This window comes from Punica granatum, chromosome 3 (assembly GCF_007655135.1).
Source record: "Punica granatum isolate Tunisia-2019 chromosome 3, ASM765513v2, whole genome shotgun sequence".
Classification (NCBI taxonomy): Eukaryota; Viridiplantae; Streptophyta; class Magnoliopsida; order Myrtales; family Lythraceae; genus Punica; species Punica granatum.
This window is the reverse complement of record NC_045129.1, coordinates 35,529,670-35,553,989: the sequence shown is the minus strand read 5'-3', so window position 1 is coordinate 35,553,989 and position 24,320 is coordinate 35,529,670. Positions and strand designations below refer to the sequence as shown.

General features: G+C 40.6%; 4 protein-coding genes and 1 non-coding gene across 5 annotated transcripts; 3 read left to right on the top strand and 2 right to left on the bottom strand.

The window, feature by feature from the left end:
* Positions 1-675: 675 nt before the first annotated feature.
* On the bottom strand, positions 676-6,423 carry LOC116201631 (protein GLE1). The gene is made up of 15 exons (XM_031532921.1): positions 6,267-6,423; positions 6,008-6,178; positions 5,780-5,920; positions 5,540-5,654; positions 5,136-5,284; positions 4,611-4,776; positions 4,112-4,310; positions 3,754-3,857; positions 3,255-3,325; positions 3,063-3,144; positions 2,623-2,697; positions 2,019-2,102; positions 1,686-1,817; positions 1,432-1,554; positions 676-1,196 (listed from the first exon to the last, which is right to left on the bottom strand). Coding segments are annotated over exons 1-15 (1,887 nt in total). The 5' UTR covers positions 6,269-6,423; the 3' UTR covers positions 676-923.
* Positions 6,424-10,649: 4,226 nt separating this feature from the next.
* On the top strand, positions 10,650-13,912 carry LOC116200735 (glycosyl hydrolase 5 family protein-like). The gene is made up of 4 exons (XM_031531600.1): positions 10,650-11,096; positions 11,880-12,127; positions 12,440-12,957; positions 13,269-13,912. Exons 1-4 carry the CDS (start codon positions 10,683-10,685, stop codon positions 13,760-13,762), a joined length of 1,674 nt encoding a protein of 557 aa, XP_031387460.1. The 5' UTR covers positions 10,650-10,682; the 3' UTR covers positions 13,763-13,912.
* Positions 13,913-14,126: 214 nt separating this feature from the next.
* On the top strand, positions 14,127-17,452 carry LOC116200733 (protein SIEVE ELEMENT OCCLUSION C). Its single transcript, XM_031531599.1, has 7 exons — positions 14,127-14,580; positions 14,875-14,967; positions 15,081-15,526; positions 15,715-15,827; positions 15,917-16,044; positions 16,132-16,620; positions 16,739-17,452. Exons 1-7 carry the CDS (start codon positions 14,404-14,406, stop codon positions 17,348-17,350), a joined length of 2,058 nt encoding a protein of 685 aa, XP_031387459.1. The 5' UTR covers positions 14,127-14,403; the 3' UTR covers positions 17,351-17,452.
* A 1,742-nt stretch (positions 17,453-19,194) lies between these two features.
* Positions 19,195-22,311, top strand: LOC116199376 (protein SIEVE ELEMENT OCCLUSION B-like). The gene is made up of 7 exons (XM_031529703.1): positions 19,195-19,475; positions 19,602-19,694; positions 19,940-20,388; positions 20,483-20,592; positions 20,679-20,821; positions 20,901-21,392; positions 21,487-22,311. The coding sequence occupies exons 1-7, from the start codon at positions 19,278-19,280 to the stop codon at positions 22,102-22,104; spliced, it is 2,103 nt and encodes a 700-aa protein (XP_031385563.1). The 5' UTR covers positions 19,195-19,277; the 3' UTR covers positions 22,105-22,311.
* A 1,775-nt stretch (positions 22,312-24,086) lies between these two features.
* On the bottom strand, positions 24,087-24,252 carry LOC116202141. The gene has a single exon (XR_004156019.1). It is a non-coding gene; the product is annotated as a small nucleolar RNA snoR137 (small nucleolar RNA).
* Between the last annotated feature and the right edge of the window lie 68 nt (positions 24,253-24,320).

The following is a 24,320-nucleotide window of genomic DNA, read 5'->3' as shown; positions in this document are numbered from 1 at the left end:
CTCTCAAGTCAAATGAAGTGCATGTTTCAAAAGTTTTGCATCTTTCTTGGTACGTAATACTGACCGAGTTACGGAACTGTCAATGCTTTACAGTTTCAAGCATAATTACCATAGTATGCATATCATAATCCCCGCTTACAATATCGAAACTTCACTTCTCATGGAAGTAATCCGGATTGCCGCCGCGGGAGCAACCGACTTATACCCGGGATCGCGTTCATATAGCTGTCGCCAAGGATGTGTCACCTCCATCCACTCGAAGTCATCTAATTTCTACTTTTCTTTGGGAGGAAACAAAGAGAAGAGGGGCCCGCGTAAGGCTAATTGCGCAACTGGTCAAGTAAGGTGGGCTTTGGTCTATACAAATATATACACGCCCACCCGCATATGAACAAAATGAGGTATATGATTATTAAGAATTAGTCCCGTATCAAAAAAAAAAAATCCTAAATATATAAAATAATTGAACTTACTGAGAAAAATAGAAATAAAATCCTAAATATATAAGATAATTAGACTTAACGTCTTATCGGTTCTAACTTTTAAATGGATATAACTGAACTAAATCTACATAAACATAAAGAACCCAACAAAACTGGTCACCCACCGAGAAAGCCCACAAAGAACAGCTCATACTTCCAAACAAATCACTAAAAAGAAAACCACATAAATAAATAAATAGTAGAAGAAGACTAACAATGGATTCTATTCAATTGCAGAGATCTTACATCAAAAAGAAAAAAAGAAAAAAAAATTGCAGAGATCAGTACATACAATACACGAGTCTATATATGCATATAAATGTGTACACATTATATGCATACAGAGTCTTCTGTGAAGTCGAAAATTTAAGTCCAACAAGAGCTGAACATTGACTGTGTAAGTTGGCTAACAGTTCCAACTATCTTCCTAATACTCACTCATCAATAGTAGTATCTGTTGGAAGGGTAATTGTATGACTCACGATAGTCCGACTCTGGTACCATCTCTCTGGAGAGCAACGCGCCCTGCAGGACCCTTCCTTCGGGTACTTGGAGAAACTTCTTGTCCTCTATGTACGACTGAATCTCTGCAATCACAGGATTCAGCTCCGAGTTATCTCGAGCTTTTAAAGCGGCCAAGTAGTTTTCCGAGATCACGTTGAGTATCTTCCCGAACTGAGATTTATATTTTCTGTACAAGGCATAGCCTGCCATCTGTAAATTCGAAACATGAAATGAAGCAAGTCATTAGGCAGTGGCTGGATGCAGTTTGGATGAATAAACAGGCTATTAAAGATGGTTCTCCTAGGAAAACAGTTCTCTAAAATCTCTTCCTAGGAAACTCTCTGCATTTGTAGGACATAATTTCGCTATTCAAAACGCTACCCTCACTGCTAGAACTGATATGTCCTTGCTGGAAACTGCATATCAGATATTTATGGAAAGTAACCTGCAAGAATGACTTGAGTGTAACAGCTGTATAAATGTTGGCAGGTAGAGCATTTAGAAACCGTGCAAGCCATGCCCATCCCTCTGCAAGGCCATGAGGATTTTGGACTCCCTCAACCTCCGTCTGTAAAAACAAGCCATTTTTTACTAGTTATTCCCTTCACGATAGAAGCAGTTATCATCTCCAGAGCAAAAATTCATACAGAAACTAAGGCGTCTACAGGTATTTATTAAGCAAGATTAACGAGGATAAACCTGCACGAGCGCCCCATACAGTCTGATGTAAGATTCCAGCCGTTTCAAATAATCATTCACACTCTCAATCTTGCCATTGTCTTCTTTGAACCCGAGAGATTTGTAGTGAGCCTCTCTTGATTCAAATGCTGGCTGGAAGTGATTGAATGATTATTAAATTCCGTGCAACAATATATCAAAACAGATAAATGTACTCCTAATCCCATTTTGCTTCGAATAATCGGTTAAAAAGCCGTGCACTTCTCAATCCAACATAGTGGAAGCATTTGCCATTGCACAATAGGTAAGAAATTTTTACTGAAGATATCATTGTGCCGCAAAGAAATAAGTTACCTTTGAGTACATTACGTATTTTGGAACAGTAAAGATGCAAACCCTGTGAAGCTCTGCAAGAAGAAAGTCCATTGCTTGAGGAACCTGCATCATCAAAAATAAAAAGCACATCAGCATGACAAGAGAAATTCAACAGAACTCGACAGTTCAGAAGAAGGAATTTCCAAAATTTTATCATATAGGTTAAACCCTGGACATCGTGTAGTTCAGAAAATCTCAACTCACGTCACCGTAACAGCTGCACCTTGAGATGACAGATCACAAATTTATACGGATGAAAGACTTATTACACCACCATATTTAACTCATCTTGGGTTCAAAATTGCTCAGTAAAACAAGCATCAGAAGTACATTGCAGGGGCCTCATGAATGAATAATAATCAATGAGGAACAGCGTGCACATCATAAATGGGTGCGCACATTAATTTTCCTTTCAAAGGTCTGAAATCCTGTCATTGTAACCACTACTGGAACTAAGAGGACTAGTGAGACTGAACAATGGACATAGCTTCAGTACTTGAATTACGTAAATGTGCCCCACAAAGAGATGCCCATATATGTGGTGCCCAAAATAAAATTCAGAAATAATAACAATGCACCATACCTTGGAGGCAATGAGCACAATAACATGAGCCCACGCAAATGCACTGGTATCAGGGCTTTCAGAGAGGGAGACAACCTGCAAGATTAAACATTAGAATCAATGAAGCCACTTCCAGTGTCTCACAGCTTGCTTGAAAACTGCTTTGAAAGAAGGCTTGCATGCTGCATAGAAGGGATGCATATGCAACATAGTCCATCCTTTAGTCTTAAAGTACTGAATTCTCAGTTATAATTCATGAATCCTCATCAAATTACTCACTCTCCTAGTGAACCCTATGATCATGCCTGCATCTTGATTATGATAAATTTTGCATGTTAATTTTGTCTGGATGCCACACAACTTAGGATTCTCTCACCATGTTCTGCAGTTGAACACAGACTTCTGCCAGCTGAAATACGACGTTTTGAAATATGAACTAAGATAAGGGAGGAGCATGTTACCTTTTTCGCAAACATCACGATACTGATGGACTGTGGGCAAGAAGGATCATTGAAAATCTTGACGAGTTCAGTGGCTTTAGCCCTGCAAAACATAACATATAAAACGTATAATAAGTAGCTCATTCAGACTTTTAACCCTTCATTCAGCGAGAAGCAGTTAAAACCATTGTGAAATCACTAGCATTTCTTCACCTGACATTGTCCTTTATCCCCCTTATTTGTTTAATCAACCTCACTATATGTCTCTCCTTGCTGCTGAAATCCTAAATTCAGAAAATTACATAAACTACAAATGAGGAACTAAGAAAAAAATGCATCATAAAGATATTAGATTATAGAAAAGACTAAACACTGAAAACAGCAATCATGGAAGACATAAATACAACAGAATCAGAAACTTAAATGAGGAAAACCATTATCCTACTGTTTATACACTGCATAGTGTATACGCTTATATACATATTATGTATATATTATATGCATATATATGTGTGTGTGTGTGTGTATTTAAACATCATGAGTAAAAACAGAAGTGTTGCACCTCGTGAATCAACATATAGTTGCTGGAATGCCTGGAATGCTTGGATATCCTAAGTGATAAGACTCGTAACAGAGTATAAAAATACATAAATGCTATGTGCAACATTTTATGTTAAAAGCCAACCGCCATAGAAAAGACAGCAGGTAATACCTTGTTCAATCTTAATGCCTGATTGTTTTCTTCTATCTCTTTATATCTCTGGAGTCTTGCTTGCTCTAAGTTGAGAGCACTTTTTGCTGCCTTGACTATGTCACCTAAAATGGCATTTATAATTAATAAAAAATATAGAGACACAATCAACATTTTCCACATTTTACCACTTATCCATACAAAGATTCTCCACACTCAAATCAAAAGTGAAAGGAAAACATGTAATAATCTTCTTCTGGATGGTAAAAGCACATAATATCATGATAATTACGTAACGTTGATTAGTACTCAGCAAAGGAAAGCAAAGAATTATTGATATATGAGTGGAGTCAGCAGTGCACTAAGTTGATTTACATACCAGCGGATTCTGGCTTCTTTATTCCAGTAGGCTGAGCTTCCTTGGACTGGTCAATCACCCGTTGTTTAGCTTGTTCTTTTTGAGCCTTCATAGCAGCATCTCTCTCAATTTTCTCAGCAGCTTCCTTATCCGCTGCTTCTTTTGCTTTCCTCTCAGCTTCCAGGGCTTTTTTTCTCGCTTCCTCGGCTCTAACTCTAGCCTACATTCAAGAAAAGATCTCCCTAAGATACTAAAGGTTTGCATAAAAGTTCCATGTAAGAGCATACATTGCCATAACCAAAAACAATCTAAGGTTAATGAGCAATCCATACTATGCAAATTTTGGCATTCAGATCCATTTTGATGGTACCGATAACAATTCATACATGAGTTTTGGTATTTTGAGGTTACTCTAATTTTGGCAGCTCATGTTTACTTTTGTCCTTATCCTTAAAGAATTTAATAGCTTAGGAGAAGCGAAAGGTATAGTTCAAAGCACTGGAAGGCCAAGGAAACAAACCTCTGCTTCTGCTTTAGCCTTCTCTTGGCGTAACTTTTCCTCATAAAGAGCCTTTCTTTTGGCCTCTTCGTGAGCTGCATCATTTCTTATTCTCCTCTCCTCAATTTGCGACTTTAGTTCGTACTCCCTTTGGATATCTGTTAAATGGTTATCCAGGCCCTCTGCACTGCAAATTAACTGACATGTAAATCGTTGCTACTCAAATATCCATTAAACTTTATAGGAAAAAACATGTTTAGCAGGAGTAATTAGAATAATTGCATCAGCATATTTAACATTCATTGAAAATGGAGCAAGTTATTGATAATTGTGGACCAGTGCTTTTCCCTTTCAGTTTCTTTGTATGGGGACCTAACTTATTTGGAAAATTTAGGAAGAGCAATAAGAAATAAAACAAATCTCTTAAGAGCAGAGATATTCAACAGCCACTGAAAATTGCATAGCACCATGAGTAGATGGTGAAAAAAATGCAAGAAGCTTGAAAACGAAGAGGGAGTATAACAAAACACTAACTCGACCACTTACATTTTTCGATGATACTGTGTATCCATCCTCTTTTCAGTATCCCATCTTGCATCTCTATATCTTCTGACTCGTATAAGAGCGGCAGTGGACTTCTCATTTTCATTCAACAAATCTCTCTCTATGGTTGAGACATGATTCCTAACCTCCTCCTGTTGATCAAGCCAATTTTCACAGAACGGGTTAGAAAAGTTTCATTGAGTGAATGATGCAACTACTATACTGTATCCTGTATAAATACAAAACAGTACAGATATTAAGGCCGTGCATTTGTTATAAATGGCAACAAATACGAGAAGAAAAGGGGGCAATGGACAAAAGATAGAGTTGATAGAGCAGGTCATAGTATCATTATGATCAAAATTTAAGGTGTAAGAGAATATGAAGAAAAGAATGAACACACACACCTTAAGTCCAAACTGATAATCATGGTTTAGCTCGAACAACGAACCTTCCACTAGTCCTACTTCATCCATCAAGTAGGGCTGTCCTTCAAGAGGCGAGTCCTCGTCACTCTCATCGCTGTACTTCAAACAACAAGTTTCAGTTGAAATTACAGAAAGCAGAGCCTCCTTTACATATAAAGACACCAGCTTTCAAATAAAAAGAGAAACCTGGCTAAGTAAACTCAATGATTGAATCCACACCTCAAGTACACCTCGTGGCACTCGAATCGATTGCGAGCCACTATCCTCTGATCAATTGCCTCCTCAATCTCATCATCTTCTGCGAGGCACATTCTGAAGGCAACGGGACTTCTCTCAGCATTCGTCCTACCGGAAGCATTCCTATACCGAAGTTGCAATCGAAGATATGCTCAAACGTTCAATTCAAGCGAATAATAATACGAGAAAAGGAGACATCTTGATGGGTACCTTAACTGCCTCTCACTGAAAGGAGCAGATAAGAATGGCGAAGAAGCGTTAAGCTTCTTCTCCACAGCACTAAGCTCGGATAGAAGAGCATCGAAGCTCCAATCGGGATCGGGGTCTAATGAAACTCCATGGACGTTCCGAGGACACCGAAGCTCCAACCTGACACCGCCCCTGAATTACAGCAGAAACAGGAAATCAACGACTCCATTGAAGCAATGAAGAATCAAACAACAAACGAGGTAACAAAGCTTAATCTTACATTCTTAACTCCGAAGCACCAACACGAAGGAAGATGTTAAGCCTAATCAACCCTTTGGTCGCCGGCCAGTGGGTCTCTCCGGCGCCGACGGGGATACGGCCTAGCAGAGGGAAGAGAGCAGACGAACTGCTGCTTCGACAAATCGGAGGAAAGAATCAAATTGGCCGGGGGGGCAAGACGGCCGGTCCGGTTCACTCGCCGGTTCATTTGGTTTAAACTTTAAATCAAACTGACCGGTCTGGTCATTATTGGTTCACGATGCAGGCCGGTTCGTGGAGGACAAACAGTGGCTGCTGCAGCTTCAACAGTCACTTGGCGGGACAAGGGAAGATAGAGTTGGTGGTCACGGTGTGTGATGGTGGCCGAGAGGTGTTGGTCGACAGGTCTCCCTCCTCTCTTCTTTCGGACTCGAGGCTTCTCTTGAACTGAATTAGATAAGACTTGCCGGACTTCTAGAAATAAAACCATTTTAGCTTCTAATTGACACGCAGGCTCATTTTACTATCTAACTGAGACCTATAAATCAATTTTACAGTTTATATTGGGAAGGACAGCTAACCTTTCCTTCACAATATCAAAAATTCGCCTGATCAAAACCAAGACCGAACTAATTTGCTTCGAGAAAACTCTTGCATTCCTCTCTCGCCATATCTAATAAACGCAATGCGACCATAACATTTTTAAAACGAATCACGCCCAACCTTCTTCCTATGAGTGCAAGAACCCATTCAGATTTCGATCTGAATGGGGAACCGATCTGAGTAGGAGTATTTCTATTACTGCATTCAAAATAATACAATAATGAGACTAATCTTGTATTCAAAATCCAAACTTCAATGGATAAGTTACTCAATATTATATCAGCCTAGTTTTTAAGTGGTGGCTCATATTCCCTACTTAGGCGAGGGGAGAATACGCACTATTGGCTGCACTCAAATATATTGGGCCAGGCGTGATGTGCGTACACATACACGCGTGAATTTAATACGCATAACTTGCGCCCTGATATCATATTTGGCCAGGCATGACGTGTGTACGTATACACGCGTGGACGCGTATATGCATAACCTGCGCTCTGATACCATATTGAATTTTTATTGGACTTATACGGACATTGTGCCATTTTCATTTAAAAATTCAAGCTAATAAGTGTTGGTATCCAAACCTCACATAAACCCATAAATATTATTTCATTTTTTCCATGTGGAATTAATAATTCCCAACATCATATATGCAAAAATGACACAACGTTATGGACAACCAATGACCGTCGTCCGCAACTCCATGTTTCCTACAACTTAGGGAGCAACAACGCAGTAAAATGGTCGAGAACGAGGTTGATCTCAGCTATTTAGCAATACCTTACACCTAATAAACTGCAGAGGAAAAAAATCATTGTGGAACGATGACATGGCTAATTAAATTTAATTTAAAAGCATCACAATCATATCGACTTACTAATACTCGGAATTTCATTCGGGAATTGATTTAATATAATTAAGTCACCGGAGAGAAATTTGAGAAGAACAGGAACAATCCAGCCGGTGGCCAACTGATTGAATCAATCAATATTTCCATAGTATCGGTCATTACTTACTGTGCCTTTTAAGTCTTGCCAATACAAGATGAAAAAACTGCAAGACAAAGCATACAATGCGTAACGCAAAGGTCCTCCTCTCACTCTCCACCCTTTTTGAATTATTATGAAATTGTTTTATAAAACGAAAGCAAATTCTTTTGCCAAAGTGAATAATCCATAATGGCAATTTCTCGATATTTTGATATGGTCGTGTCAATAATTATGATTTTACGTATGGTCCATATGGTTTACACACATACATATACATCAAGACATGACAACCTAGTCATTTATAAATTGTTTGGATTGAGGGTTATAAGGGAGCGGGTTTTGGTAGATTAATATATAAATCTATATAAAATATTAAAAGTCAGAGTGACGCGTTGGAATGTGTCACATAGGACAAAATATGTCTCTAGTTGCGAGATCTTTCGTGCCACCACCTATGAGGACGTGACAATTGATGCGGTATTATGTCGCCACCTTAGCTCCAGAAGTCGAAAAGTCTCGAATCCATGAAAAGTCATAAATCGTATATTTATGATCATTATATATATATATATATATAATTGTATCCCATGCAATGAATCATGGTGGAATGGTAAAATCAAACCATCTAAAATTCTAATTAGTTTTTAAAATAATTTTAATTATATATAATTGTTTCTCATGCAATAAATAGGGTTGGAATGGTAAAATTAAACCATCTAAAATTTTAATTTAATTTTTGAAATAATTTTAATTAAATTAAAAGTAATTTTATATCATATATATTTTTCTTCCCAAATTCTACACAATACATATACTCTGTGTGACACAACACGGAATTACACATTAAAATAAGAATCATATATATTTTTTATAATGACTCCTCAATAAAAAATAATCTATAACAAAATTAATTATGAAGTGATAGATGATTTTACAGTCTATAATTGAATAAATAAATAATATTAATATATAATTAGAGTTTAATGTTACAATCTCCGTTCTAAGTTTATGTAAAAAACTTAATATGAAAAATAATGTTCATATCACATGAAACAAATAATTCTCCAAACGCATAAAATTACTTCAAACATATTCATTTATACTTGGGACCATGATTTACATGAGTTTACTTTATTTGAAACCCAAAAAGTATAATTATATTTGAAAATATTGAGGGGTGTAATCTCACTTTTGAATGCAAAATTTTCAAAGAAATTTCATAAAAGTTATCCATGTGTAACTCTATGCTAAGTTTAAGTTAGAAAAAATAGTATGAAAAATAATGTTCATACTATATGAAACAAATAATTCTCCAAGTGCATAAAATTAATTACAACATATTTATTTATATTTTGGACCATGATTCACATAAATTTACTTTATGTCGAAACACAAAAAGTATAATTACATTAAAAAATGTTAAGGAGTGTAATCTTACTTTTGAATGCAAAATATTCAATGAAGATCCAAGTTTTTGTGTCTTGTATTTATAAGCATATGGCATATTGAACTTGAATAATTTTACATACATGGAGTAGTTCTTTCCAATTATTAAGAAAACATTTCATTCTTTAAGAAATTTAATTATATATTATTACATACAAATTAAATTACAAGTTAGCTATTCATCTCAAGGACTGTGGACCAACTTAGTTGATTTTGACACGATTTGTTTCCTTCTTTTGTTGGACGAAGAGGTACTCCTCAAATCAGCTCACACTCAACTCAATGAATCCACATCTTCAAACCAAGTTAAAGTAAGATTGTCCACGCTCATCTAAAGAACTCCTCGAGTCCAAATACTATGGCCTAATTTCAAAATTTCAAGGGAATTTTGATCCTATATTAGCATGATTGTCAATTGTAAATTTCTCACAATCCTAAAAAGGGGATAGAAAATAAAATGTCATTATCTACCGAAAAAATAAAAATGTCATTTAGCTTTTACAAAAAGTAAATAGTAAAAGCACATATAAATCATTGACAAAGTCGGGAGCCAATCCTGGGTAGGTTCGATATGGTTTAAGTAGAACCGATATCCCCGTACACCCTAAAATTTAGTAAGCAAGGAGTATATATGGGAGATTATTCTAATGTGTCCAATACATATACTTAAGCTAGGATCAAGGAACCTTTTGTTGCTTAGCTGCTCTAGTTTCCTTGGTTTGATTGTCTTGGGATTTGACTATTAGGGTTAAGTTGATTAAGATTCGATTGCGGTTTGTAATATATGGTGGAATCTTAAGCTCGGATGCCGGCCCAAGACGCCCTGTATGTTCTACTTTTTTCGTGAAAGTGGAATTTCTCCATGAATTATAGACAAGGCTGAAGATTCCTCTCTCGGTGTTTACTAGAGACCATAGTGAAGTGCTATAGACAAGTCTTGATCGTGATTACGGTTTTAAAATGGTAATATTCAATTGTATTTATTTTATTCTGATATAGTTCTTCACATTATTTTCCTTTGTTATTGTCCGACGGATAAACTGTTATATTTCGCTCTTGTAATATCTGATCGGGTGTTTTTCCTGGTATTCCTTTTTATAATGGATATATGAAGTATCTTTATGACCGCTTCAATAAAAAAAAAAGGATTGCCACGTATGTGTTTCAAGTAATAAAATTAATTTGTTTGAACTCATATAATTCATTGATTAAACCAAAATTATTAATTTAATTGTGGACAAATTTCTTCCTCATTGGGCAATAATTTCTTTTGGGCAAAGCTTCTGCTTTCTTGCTTACCCAAAAAAAAAAAAAAAACTTCTGCTTTCTTCCAACTATAAATATAATTAAACCCCTCAACATCTAAACAAAGTTTATTCCCTCTCTGTATAGTGGCCAATATGGGACGGCTCCACCTCTCTATCGATCTACGGCCGCTACTCTTCCTGGCATTCCTCCTAATCGCAGGATCCTCGAGGGCCGCAGCGCTGCCGCTGTCCACGAGCTCCCGGTGGGTCGTGGACGAGGGCGGGCGGAGGGTGAAGCTGTCGTGTGTGAACTGGGTGGCCCACCTGGAGGGTGTTGTGGCAGAGGGGCTGAGCAAGCAGCCGCTGGACGACATCTCGAAGCAGATTGGTGACATGGGGTTCAACTGCGTGAGGCTGACTTGGCCGCTATTCCTGGCCACTAACGACTCCCTCGCTGCCCTCACCGTACGGCAGTCGCTCAAGGGGCTCGGCCTGATCGAGGCCGTCTCCGGCTTCCAGGCCAACAACCCCACCCTTATTGATCTCCCCCTCATCCAAGCTCACCAGGTTGACTCTCAACTAACCTATTCTTCATTTATTTGACTTAAAAATGATTATAATTCAACAAATTATCATTCCCCCACATAATTGGAGCTGCTCGTATGAATATGCCCAGGAGAGAAACTGACCGACTAATACGCATTGAATATTTTTTCTTTTGAAGATAGAGGAGCATGGAACCGAACATGCAGGTCCATATTTATTCGAACGATGAATCGGGATAGGAAATATTCTAGGAAGTTAATTAGCTCGATTTTGTTAGAGAAATTCGACATGTTATTCCTTAGGAGTTAGGAGTAAGACCAGCCACATATGGCTTCAAATATCGGAATGATTACAACCGGGATAATTAGTTCTTCCCTCTGCTCATGCGAACACTATCGACAAATCCCATTTAAATAGTTTCAATATCGGTGGAATAATATTTCGAAATGTCCGATGAGTAACGTATGGCGGATGGTGAAAATGACCATTGATTAATGTAAGGTGTAAAAGGTGTAGCTTGATGATGGTGACGCGATTGCTGTTTTAGCTACCAGTCACTGCATATGTTCTCGCACGCTATACCCAAATTATTAAAATATATGCCCATATGACTTTTGGGCATAAGATAAATGCAATATTCCGATCTTATCCACAACGAATGTTCTTTAAATGTTGTCGGAATTACATTGTTGTCATGAGGGCTAAAACTTTCCATAACCATAAATTTTCTCTATTTATAAGCATCGAAATACTTCAACTATGTGTAATTTGATAATTGACTTGGCGAGTTTAATTAATTTGCAGGCAGTGGTCAAAAACCTTGGGGAGAACAATATTATGGTGATATTAGACAACCACATAAGCAAGCCCGGCTGGTGTTGCAGCAGCTTCGACGGCAACGGCTTCTTCGGGGACACGTACTTCAACCCGGACATCTGGGTCAAGGGCTTGACTAAAATGGCCACCCTCTTCAACGGGGTTGCCAACGTGGTCGGGATGAGCCTGAGGAACGAGCTCCGAGGGTCCAGGCAGAACACGAACGACTGGTACAGGTATGCACATATGTGATCATGTTAAAGCGGTCATAATATTGACCTACAAGCCCCCATTTTCTTGTATGTACTATATTTAGTGAATAAACGAATAAATAAATTATATCATACTTTTAAAAAGTTATTTTTTTAAGAACATTCCAAAATTTCATATGATATGACGCTATAAGTAAAACACCATGCATGAATAATGGACCGTTCCGCTTAGTTTATGGACCAAATATTATTCCAGCCCACATAGGGGAATATTAACATTTTAAGGCAGACGATTGTAGTTATTTCAAAACGTTATACGTTATATGTGCACTGCAGGTACATGCAAAGAGGAGCGGAGGTGGTCCATGCGGCGAACCCGGATGTGCTGGTGATCCTATCGGGCCTGAGCTATGACAAGGACTTGTCGTTCCTCCGGACCCGGCCAGTGAACCTATCATTCACGGGGAAGCTGGTGTTCGAGGTGCATTGGTATGGGTTCTCGGATGGGCGGGCATGGCTCGATGGGAACCCGAACCAAGTATGCGGGAGGGTGACGGACAACATCATGAGGATGTCCGGGTTCCTGCTCGAGAAGTGGCCGTTGTTCATGAGCGAGTTCGGGATTGACCAGCGGGGTACCAACGCCAACGACAACCGGTACTTCAACTGCTTCATGGGCCTGGCTGCTGAGCTGGACCTGGACTGGGCCCTGTGGACCCTCGTGGGCAGCTATTACCTGCGGGAGGGTGTAGTGGGCCTCAATGAGTACTACGGGGCCTTGAATTGGAATTGGTGTGAGGCCCGGAACTCCAGCTTCTTGCAGAGGATCTCAGCCCTTCAATCCCCTTTCCAAGGTATATATCATCCCATTCCGAGCACGATGTTCGGGTTTATATATAAAACGGAAACATTTCGGCTTGTAGACTCGATAGGTACGGATTGTCGACTCGGATATACTTATGGTAAAATTAGTCTTTATGTTTCGGTTACAAAAGAAATTGATAGATCTAAAACGGTATTGGATAAGAGAAGGAAAATACCGAAATACGGTAAGTCCCATTAATAAAAATCGAATCCTACACCCTTTGGCCTCAGATGAAGGAGGATGCTACTGCACGAATCCCTCTTTCTTGATTTAATTAGTCTTTTGCTTTATGTGAAACAGGGCCTGGGATATCAGATTCCAATATGCACAAGATCATATTCCATCCGATGACGGGCCAATGCGTGGTGCGGAAGTCACTGCTGGACCCACTGACACTGGGCCCCTGCACAGACTCAGAGGCATGGCACTACTCGCCCGCCAAGGCCCTGACCATCAAGGGGACCTACTTCTGCCTCCAGGCCCAGGAGCTCGGGAAGCCCGCGAAGCTCGGGATCATCTGCGCGGACTCAAACTCGAGGTGGGATCCCATCTCAGACTCAAAGATGCACCTGTCCTCCAAGGCCGAGGACGGGTCCTCGGTGTGCCTGGACGTGGACCCCGACACTAACATTCTGGTGACTAATGAGTGCAAGTGCCTGAGCCGGGACAAATGGTGCGATCCTGCCAGTCAGTGGTTTAAGCTTGTGGATAGCACGAGGAGTCTGGGTGGTCCAGAGGATAGTTACAATGTCTTGGATTCTCGCTCGACTGATGGGGCATCAGCAGTGATCTGATATTGCACCGGTGATATTTGAAGGACTAATTCGTGCCGAACTCCATGAAAAGTTAACTTCACCTTCACCTGCTAATATATTTAAGGATACACCTTTATGCCATTGATCAAACGGAAAAGGTCTATAATCGGGGCTTTCCTGATTCAGGTATATGTGTCTTTTGAAGAGTTAATGCAGATTACTGAAGTTCTAATGACGCCTTCTTGTAGACGGAATGAACCATTATGCATCTTCTCTTGAAACGGTAATGAAGGGATTCGTGCAAAAGAAAACCCGAGCTCGCAACTCCGATAGGTTCATGAGCAGTACTCGTGTTTAATAAGGAAAAGTTGCAGATGGTCTCTGCTTCAGACCAAAACTTTCAAAAAGACAAAGTGCAAAAGGGAACTAATAAGGCCTTTGAATTGGATTCTGTTGTCTCCACTTTAGAAAAGCTGCAGATATAGAAACTCTTCTTTAACAAAAGCTTGGGACTCTCTGTGCTCCTTTCGATTACGATTCGTCATCTATAAGACAGAAAGATCGAAAACTTGTCCCAGAATAGAAATATTCCTTCCCTCTCACTCAAAGTGGCATCAATGAAGTAGCTCGGGTTTTGTCAGTGGGTTAGTGTGCCATCTAGTGTCTTTCCCTTGCCATCCATGAATACTGTGGAAACTAGCGCAGACCCAGCTTGCAGCACGCCGTCAGTGGAAGAAGAAATTCTGATCAGGAATCTCCTCATTTCCCATGATCCAGATGGTCGTGATCTCGACTCTGACCTACTGCTTCAAGCAGTCAAGAATGTCTTACATTTTGCCACTTCGTCGGAAACAAAAGTAACTCTTGAAACCAATTTTCTTAAGTTCCGCATTTGGTTTCTCAACCAGTTATGGTCTCCTAATTCCTTCTGTGACTCGGTTTAGTTGACGAGCATTAGTCATTTTCATATGTTCAGCTGTTCGTTGTACCAGAAATCAGTTAGGATCTTCCGGAAGTGACTTGAATTTGAAAATCCACCTCGGCTTAGGATTTTTCTCAAAGTCATGGGAAACATTTTAACTCACAACAAGAAAGAGTTCGAATACAAGGTTTTGTTTATTCTGCTTAAACTCGTATTTCTTCGTCTCCAGCTTGACACGGCAGAAAGAAGTTACAACAGTCAAATCGAAGAGGTCGGTTCCCAAAAATTTATCGGAGATGTTGTCGACAAGATTTTGCGAGAGGTGAATTAGTCTATTCTCTCTCTCTCTCTCTGTCTCGTACGGCAGATAAGAATTTTGTGTGCTTCAAGAGCAAAAACTAAGACAGTGTTTCATATTTTTCCTCATTTTTGCAGTTGTTCTACAAGCACCATCACGGAGAAGACTTGCAAACGAGAACGATGAACTTACTTGATTTGCTTAGGAACTTCCGATGGAATGAGAAAATGGTCTTCATACTCGCTGGTTTAGCCTTCAGCTACGGCGAGTTTTGGCTCGTGATTCGGCTCTGCCACCAGAATCCATTGGCCGGGTCAATATCAGTGCTCAAGCAATTCCCAAGTGACTTAAAGTTGTTCAAGCCTAGATTGAAGGCATTGAGTTGTTTGATCGGGAAGATGATGGAACTGACAGAGCATGTAGTGAAGTTCGATAGCTTGCCGATATCAGAAGTAAAGATGGATCCTGAGTTGGTCGAAACCACCAAGCATCATATGTATTTGGCAGTGTATTGGGTCGCTAGAAGTGCCATTAAAGGCTCCTCTCACATCGCGGACTTGAGGGCTGTCAAACCGAAAAGAGTGCATGTTCTCTCTCTCCCTTCAGCACATCTGCAGCATTATTATTATTTTTTTTTTCCATTTCTGTTTCGACTTGGAGAAGATCGTTTTACAGTTAAAACTGTGTAAAACTTGGAATGCAAATTTACAACAGACTTTGGTAGCATTCGTGGAGCATCTCTCATTCTGCTTTAATAACGTCTATTTACAGGTGTAGAAATTTGACAGCAGGTGCAGCATGGGAGCTACTGAGTTTGGTCCTTAAGCTAAGCAACTCATGCATCCGGCTGCAGAGGCTTGTCGAAGTTTGTCATCGGCAAATAGGTTGCTCCATAAAACAACGGCAAAACGTTGCTTTTGTGATAGAATGCTTGAGGTATTGTGCGCTAATTACACCTTTCTTCAAACGGCAGAGGAAAAAATCTACAAGAAGCTGACGGGTCTTTTCAATGAGACGCACGTTGATAATCAAGAGGTACTTCGCGTGTTATTCTCTCTAAAGGATAACTTGCCTTTCAAGAAAAGTCTCTCGCAAGAAAAGGTATTCCTACATCTCAGCTTTCTGCATATATTTTTAGCGAAAGAAGCTTACAGTGAGACTTTGAACATTTATTTTTCTTCTTCTCAGGTTGGTATTTCGAAATTCAAGGACAAAGTGGTTATTCTTTACATTTCGAAGCCCGAGCTTCTCACACCAGAGGACTTGCTCTTCCTACTTCACCAGATGTATAATAATCCTCACATCAGTAAATTAGAGGGATCTTACGAAATTATATACATACCAATCCTGACTTCCACTAGCTGGAGTGACTCAGAAGAACAAAACTACGACTTAGTATCGAACTTCTTGCCCTGGTACTTGATTCGTAAACCCCAGCGGCTTAGCTCAGCAGCAATGACCTTCATAAAACAGGAATGGAATTATGAAGAAGAGCCTATCAGCGTAGTTATTGACAATAAAGGGTCGGTAATAAACTTAAATGCTATCGATACAATGAAGATTTGGGGATCTGAGGCATATCCCTTTTCAGCTTCTCGAGAAGAAGAGCTCTGGAAGTTTGAGAAATCTACTTTCCTGCTAATGTTTAATGGGATTGATCCTCTCTTGACTGATCGGGTATGATCTGGTCCTGCCTAATAGACTCCTCAGCTTTTCTCATTGTGGATTGTGTTTTTTCATTTGCATATGTTAGAGTAAAGTTGATTATGATGCTCATAAGATGATATTAATTCAGATTCGAGAAGGCAGGAATGTCTGCATTTACGGAGGAGATAATGTCAGATGGATCCGAGAATTCCAAGCAAAGATTGAGGAGACTATTCTAAGCAAGGCTCTGCAGCTCGAGATAGTATACGTGGGCAAAAGGACCCTCACTTCGCTAGTGAGGAACATATTACTTGCCGAAACCCAATACCAGCCAAGCAATATCCCTATCTCTGTCACAAATATCCAGTTCTTCTGGACTCGACTAGACAGCATTAGAAGATCAATTCTTCGTCAAAGAAACAAAGCAAATGTCGATCATATATTACAAGACGTGTCGTGGCTGCTGGAGATTGATGAGAGTGCAACAGGCTGGGCCATGCTTGGAGACGGGACATCGAGAGACACCCTAAGGCTGCGAGGTAAAGAGGTTATGGAGTGTTTGGACATGTTCCCAAAATGGCAAGGAAATGTGTCGAAGTGGGGATTGGTGGGTGCCATTAGAATGGCTCTGGAGCCGCCATCTACTCCAACACCTTGCGGCCACTCGGAAACTATTCCATTTGACGAGAGTTTGTTGGGGAAGAATTTGTTCTGCAATCAATGCAAGCGCCCAATGAAGGGCTTTGTCACGTATGAGTGAATAACGGAGTTTGCAGATGCAGTTCCTGTGTTTATTATGTTTCTTGACAGACAGTACAACATTCATAGAATTCAAAATGAAGTGAAACCATTTTTCCTAAAATTTCGATTTCCATAATCTCTCCAAGAGGTCAGTGATGTTTCGGGGCAAACTCGATTATAGGAATTGCAAGGCCATGGTGTTGAAATGGGCCAATTCTAAAAATTACAGAATCAACCTGTCGGCATACAACATCAACTTCATAAAGCTAATGAAAGTCTGGTACCTCGGCAGAAAGAGACTGTAACTCAAACCAGCCAGAAACAGCATTATTCAAGAGTGCTCACATGCACACTTCGCCGAGGAAGCTATTAGATCTTCCGAACTTTCAGAAAGACTGAGCAGCTTCATTCTCACCAACACCGCCTTGCTTCGTAAGGGTAATTTGTTTCTTACAGCAAGCAACGGTTTATAAGCATCTTATCCATGAGAACCACATGGGATTAAAGAAATGCCTCAGTCGGGTCCCGGGAAAAGGAGACAAGAAGGAACAAGTAAAAGAAAGAACAATGAAAGTCGATATTCTCTTCTCTTTGCTATAATCATCCAATCCCAAAACCTGTTAACCTGTTTGGTTTCTTCAAAATGATAATTTTTGAGAAAAGACGTCCAATTGGACTCCGACTTTCTAATTTTTCCTCATTTTACTCCAGCCACAAGCAAGGTAGCCTTTAGAGTCTCCTCTTTATTCCTCTTATACTGCAGGTAGATAAACCGGGTTGGGGACAATGGAGAGAGTACATAGATGTGCGTATATTTCCTAGTTATTCTTTGGTGGTATCAAAATGTACCTGAAATAGTCGTAAATGATGTTTTGTAGTCAGAAGTAAATGTTCAATGTTTGTAGTCTTATATGGCATATTCGCACCGTACTTAGTCACTTGGAAACTGTTTTCCATGTGCCAAACACAGAAGCCAAAATCGAAAAACAGGAATATTGAAACAAAGCTATGGGTAGGAACAAATGAATTCGAAAGACTGCTCGTTTCTTTCCTGTAAATGTTTCCAGATCATTTGCAAGCAATATGATGCAAATTCAGAAAGATCTAGAAATCCGAAGGCCAGGAAGTAACCGCCTGCTACTGCAGGACCTCGCAGCCGATAGGACACTATTCCATTCGATGAAAGCTTGCTGGGAAAGATTTTGTTCTGTGATTGTGGTTCGTGCCTGATGAATGGCTTTATCGTGTACAAGTTATCGACAGAGTTGGTAGTTCCAGATGGGTTGTGTTTAGAGGTAAAGCATTGTTCCGGAGCTAGAGAAGGAAAGATCTGAAGAACTTTTCAGACACATGATTGCATTGCAGAGGAAACCAACAATTAGATGAAATTCCATTAGTGAAAATGATATGGTGCTCAATTGTTCATCGCGATGTTTATATGAAAAAGCATCACAGACGAGCACTGACTGATGATCATCAGAACACAGAAAGACTGAAGAACTGGAAATGCAGAATTAGGAAAGCGGATTTGGGATCATAGAGAAAAGGATGAATCATATCCACGAGAACCACATGGGAGTTAAAGGAATGCCTCAACTGGGGCCCCGGGCCAAGGAAAAAGGAAATAAAAGAGAATAAGAAACGCGCTTGATAAGCCGAAATCCCATATAAGTTTTACAATCATGTATCCTAGTTTGTTCATCAAAGTGGAAAAGGAAGGGAAAGAGACATCCTGGTCCATACCAGAAATTCTAAACTTAGCCGAGCTCCTGTATTTTAACCCTGCCACAAGCAAGGAAGCTTTTAAGACTGCCCTTTATTCCTCTGCATATAGACAACTGATTGGAATCCTTCACCCCTCCCTTATATAAGACTCCTCCACATCCGAAGAAAGGACACGCAGATCAAACCGAACACCTAGCCCCTCCAGGACAGGACAAGCAGCTATGGAACTCTCACAAAGGGCGCCGCGCGGGGTCTCCAGGGACCGCCTCATGTTCTCTTCCTCGGATGATAACGCGATGCTGAAGCAGATCGTATCCACTCATGCCCCGGATGGCCGGGAATTTGAGGTCCGCCCAATGCTTCACTTGGTGGAGGACATATTCAAGCGTTCCGAGGTCACTGGCCCCGGCATGGTCCCCGTAAGAAATTACTTCCACCGTCTTGGACGATTCTTCTTGTTCTTTTCTGTAGCAGTTAGTTAAGCATTATTTGCTACGACTTTGGTGATTTAATGTGTGTACTGTGTATATGCGTGATATGGGCAGGCGGGGCAACCGCATTCAGATATTCTGGATGATAGAATCATCCGCGACATGCTCGAGTTCCTGTCTTACACTATAAACAGAGTCGCCTGCGAGGTATTCTTTCTTCTAACAAACTGATAGCAACAATCGATATCCTTTCTGTTTGGAATCACGTAGGAACAATGCATTCACAAAACTTTCCCAACTAGTGGAAGCAAATGAAGTAGTTCTCGAACGCAAGTCGTTTGCAGCGACAACATTCGAGTATAATCTTCTTTGATGGTCGTCCCTCGAAATGTTCCACGTCGTTAAATTGAAAGCTTGAATTCCTGATTTACGGTGTACGTTCCCGTGCTTAGATGTCCTGCAAGTGCATGAGTGGGGGAGATGCCCACGCCACGGCTGTGAACGTGTTCAACATCCTCTCGAGCTACAGCTGGGATGCCAAGGCAGTGCTCGCGTTGGCAGCGTTCGCAGTAGGCTACGGCGAGTTCTATCTCGTGGCCCAGCTCTACACTAGCAACTCCCTCGCCAAGGGTGTCGCTGCCCTCAAGCAGCTTCCCGAGATCTTCGAGCGGATTGACATCCTCAAGCCCAAGTTCGACGCACTCAAGAGCCTGCTCAGTGCAATGGTGGAGCTAACCAAGTGCATCATCGAGTTGAGGGAGCTTCCTTTGCAGTACATCAGCCCCGAAACACCGGAGCTTGAGACCGCGACTTCGCACATCCCCACCGCGACCTACTGGATCATCAGGAGTGTCGTGGCCTGTGCCTCCCAGATTACTGGTCTCGTTGGAATGGGAGCCGAGTATGTTATTCCTTCTGGTCCCGAATGTCATTTCATACCAGTGCATTATCGGGTGATAAAATAGCAATTCCCTTCCAATTAATTCCTCGTGCAGATATATGGCTTCGGCATCTGAAGCGTGGGAATTATCGAGCTTGGCGCATAAGATCAACAGCATACATGACCATCTAGTGAAACAGCTCACCCGGTGTCACCATTTGATAAGTACGAACAGTCGATGATAAAGTTCTTTAGTAGACTGTTGAATTAGTTGATCGGCTTGGGCACATTTTGAGTCGATGATTTTGCAGATGAGAAGAAGCACATCGAGGCATTCCAGAAGCTCGCAAAGCTCTTCGATATGCCCCACATTGATAACATCAAGATCCTCCAGGCATTGATCTATGCCAAGGACGATCAGCCTCCACTCATCGATGGCTCAACCAAGAGAAGGGTCAAATCCATCACCATCTCTTCGTACGAATTAATTATATCGCCGTCTCAGCTTTGTTCAATTAATTTATCTAAAGCAGGTCGGGCTCGAGGAGCTGAGGAGGAAGAACGTGCTGCTGCTGATCTCAGAGATTGACATCCCAGCGGAGGAGCTGGCAATACTGGAGCAGATGTACATGGAGGCGAGGCAGCACCCGATGAGGCCTGAGAGCCAGTATGAGATCGTATGGATCCCGGTGGTGGACACGTCAGTCCTGTGGACGGATGAGATGCAGAGGCAGTTCGAGGCCACGCAGTTGATGATGCCGTGGCACTCGGTGCACCACCCGTCGCTCATCGACCCCGCTGTGATCAAGTACATCAAGGAGGTGTGGAAGTTCAACAAGAAGGTCGTGCTTGTGGTATTGGACCCACAGGGGAAGGTTGTCAACTACAACGCACTCCACATGATGTGGATATGGGGAAGCTTGGCTTACCCCTTCACCAGTGCTAAGGAGGAAGCCCTCTGGAAGGAAGAGACTTGGAGGATCGAGTTGCTCGCGGACACCATCGAACCGCTAATCTTTAACTGGGTATGTTCGACGATTGGTAGGGCCATCTTTGTTCGTCAATTCAAATATGGGACTTAATGGGACTTAACAACATCTCGTTTTCATGTGATATCAGGTATCAGAAGGGAGGTACATATGCCTTTACGGTGGAGAGGACATGGAATGGATCCGTAAATTCACGACAACTGCTCGGGCGGTTGCTGATGCCTCTAGGGTCCCGCTTGAGATGCTGTATGTCGGGAAGAGCAACCCGAGGGAGAAAGTCCGGAGGAACAATGCAGCCATCATGCAAGAGAAGCTGAGCCACACGCTCCCCGACCTGACCCTGATATGGTTCTTCTGGGTCCGGCTGGAGAGCATGTGGCACTCCAAGGTGCAGACCGGGAAGAGCGTGGAGAACGACCCAATAATGCAGGAGATCATGACGATGCTGACCTACGACGGGAGCGACCAAGGGTGGGCGGTGATCAGCAGGGGATCCGCTGAGATGGCCAAAGCAAAGGGCGACACGATAGTGACCACCCTGAAGGACTATGATAACTGGAAGGAGAAGGCACACCAGAAGGGCTTTGTGCCCGCGCTGAAGGACCGGCTGCAGGAACTCCACACCCCGCACCACTGCACCCGCCTGATACTGCCAGGGACCGCCGGGCGGATACCCGAGAGGGTGGTCTGCGCGGAGTGCGGGCGAGCCATGGAGAAGTTCATCATGTACCGCTGCTGCACGGATTAATTTAAAATCACAGGATACGTGCTTCCTTACAAGTTGTGTGCCAATAATTTGACCGTGTATATTTATTTAGAAGCTACTATTGTCATCTCTTCTATAATGGCCATATGAAAGGCCAATGCTGTACCTATTGTGTATGAATCAAATGTACATCATTTTAATAACGACTATCAAAGATGTGTTTCTAATCCGGCCAGTCGATTCATTTCATCATTTCAGTCGATAAAGTCAAACTCACCTCGGTGTCGTTTGATTGGCTCGCAAGTCTTCCAAGTTCCAACATTTTCTCATGCCGTTTCAGCCCCATCTTATTTCTCGACAATGTTGGCAATTTCTCACGTCGCATTATATTGCATTAGGATGGAAACTTATTAGAAACTTATTAGAGTATGTTTGGAAAGTGAATATTTTCTAACTCTGCTTTATTCTGTCTATTATCCGACAATCGACAAGTGAGGTTGAGATTTTTCAAGATGATGAAAACTTGCAATGCAATTGATAGGACTTGTCTTAAATTTTTTATTTTTATTTTTTCCTGCGCGTGCTTTCAAGAGCAAGCAGAGAACATAGTCCTTTTCTGAAAAAAAAAATACGGCAAGCACAAGCTTTTTTTTTAAAAAAAGGACAAAATATGTCATTTATTTGCCCTCGAAAAGCATGCGTAAAAAAAATAATAATTTAAGATAAATCTTATCAATTATACTATTAGATATCGTCATCTTGAAAAATCTCAGCATCACTTGAGTCGATAAAGTCTACTCAAGTCAAACTCACCCCGGTGTCGTTTGATTGGCTCGCAAGTCTTCCAAGTTCCAACATTTTCTCATGCTGTTTCAGCCCCATCTTATTTCTCGACAATGTTGGCAATTTCTCAGGACGGAAACTTATTAGAGTATGTTTGGAAAGTGAGATTGCATTTGGTTTCATAGTAAGATTTTAAAATCAGATTTTGATTTTGATTTTGAATGGAATAAATGAAACTCACCATTTGACTTTGTATGAATTATGTTATTTTGTTGTGAAAAAAAGTGATATAAATGGAACCCACTCTTTGACTTTGTATGAATTATTTTATTTTATAATTGGTAAAATTAAATTAGAATTGTGATTCTAAAATATAATCTTGAAACCAAACACGCCCTGAATATTTTCTAACTCTGTTTTATTATGTCTGTTACTCGACAATCGACAAGTGATGTTGAGATTTTTCAAGACGGTAAAATCCTACAATACAATTGATAAAATTTATCTTAAATTTTTTATTTTTTTTTCCCCGAACGTGCTTTCGAGAGCAAGCAGAGAACATGTTGTCCTTTTCTGAAAAAAAAAGAGAAAAAAAAGCCCTCCCCGGCAACAGCAAGCACAATTGTCGTGACCTGTGAGAATTTTTTAAAATTTTTTTCAAAAAAGGGCAAAATATGTCATTTATTTGCCCTCGAAAAGCATGCATAAGGAAAATAAAAATAAAAATAATAATTTAAGTAAATCTTATCAAATCTACTGTTAAATCTCACCATTTTGAAAAATTTCAGCATCACTTGTCAGGTAACAGACATAATTATATTATGCAGAGTTAGAAAGTGTTCACTTTCCAAACAAACTCTAAAATTTTCAAATTTAAATTTGCACATTAATTACTCTACTCTAATTATTAACTAAATTATTATAAATCAATTAAAAGTAATTAACTTTATCAAGTTATTCTCAATTTCTTCCCCACACTTTGACCCTCGTCTCACTTTGGTTGGCCCTATAGGAAAAATAGAGTTCTGCTAGAGAAACAATGTCAGAACATCAAGACATGGATTGAAACATCGGACTCTCCGAAAATTTAGGACACGGAATCGGGAAGATTTTGAAAGAGTGGAATAGTTTTAAAAGTTTGGGGATAATTTTGAAAAATCGGGACAGAGATCAGAGCAGAGGTCGGCAAAGAGATGATTCGGGTGGGAGAAGATCATCGGAGAAGATCACCGGAGGGGAAGGATTGTACCAGGAGACAGGTAACACAGTGCAATCTCCGATAAGGAGTACACGGCGCTGTTTAAAACTGGCAAAAAGCTTAAGAAAAGCTATTCATTCGTCTATGCTTCGGAAACATGAACATCCCTCACCGCATTCATCAGAGGGCGTTCACCAGTAAGAAGCAACTTCCAATATCAAAAACCACGACACACAAACAGTTTAAGACGAGCGGATCTGATCGGGAAATTGACGGT

Coding starts and splice junctions, on each gene's coding strand:
- LOC116201631 (XM_031532921.1), bottom strand. Junction 4,311..4,610: donor AGGCTAAAGCAGAAGCAGAG/GTTTGTTTCCTT, acceptor TCTTGAATGTAG/GCTAGAGTTAGAGCCGAGGA. Junction 3,145..3,254: donor GGGATAAAGGACAATGTCAG/GTGAAGAAATGC, acceptor TATGTTTTGCAG/GGCTAAAGCCACTGAACTCG.
- LOC116200735 (XM_031531600.1), top strand. CDS start 10,683: ATGGGACGGCTCCACCTCTCTATCGATCTACGGCCGCTACTCTTCCTG. Junction 11,097..11,879: donor CCCTCATCCAAGCTCACCAG/GTTGACTCTCAA, acceptor ATTAATTTGCAG/GCAGTGGTCAAAAACCTTGG. Junction 12,128..12,439: donor AACACGAACGACTGGTACAG/GTATGCACATAT, acceptor TGTGCACTGCAG/GTACATGCAAAGAGGAGCGG.
- LOC116200733 (XM_031531599.1), top strand. CDS start 14,404: ATGAATACTGTGGAAACTAGCGCAGACCCAGCTTGCAGCACGCCGTCA. Junction 14,968..15,080: donor TCGACAAGATTTTGCGAGAG/GTGAATTAGTCT, acceptor TCATTTTTGCAG/TTGTTCTACAAGCACCATCA. Junction 16,045..16,131: donor AAAGTCTCTCGCAAGAAAAG/GTATTCCTACAT, acceptor TCTTCTTCTCAG/GTTGGTATTTCGAAATTCAA.
- LOC116199376 (XM_031529703.1), top strand. CDS start 19,278: ATGGAACTCTCACAAAGGGCGCCGCGCGGGGTCTCCAGGGACCGCCTC. Junction 19,476..19,601: donor CTGGCCCCGGCATGGTCCCC/GTAAGAAATTAC, acceptor TGATATGGGCAG/GCGGGGCAACCGCATTCAGA. Junction 20,593..20,678: donor CCGGTGTCACCATTTGATAA/GTACGAACAGTC, acceptor ATGATTTTGCAG/ATGAGAAGAAGCACATCGAG.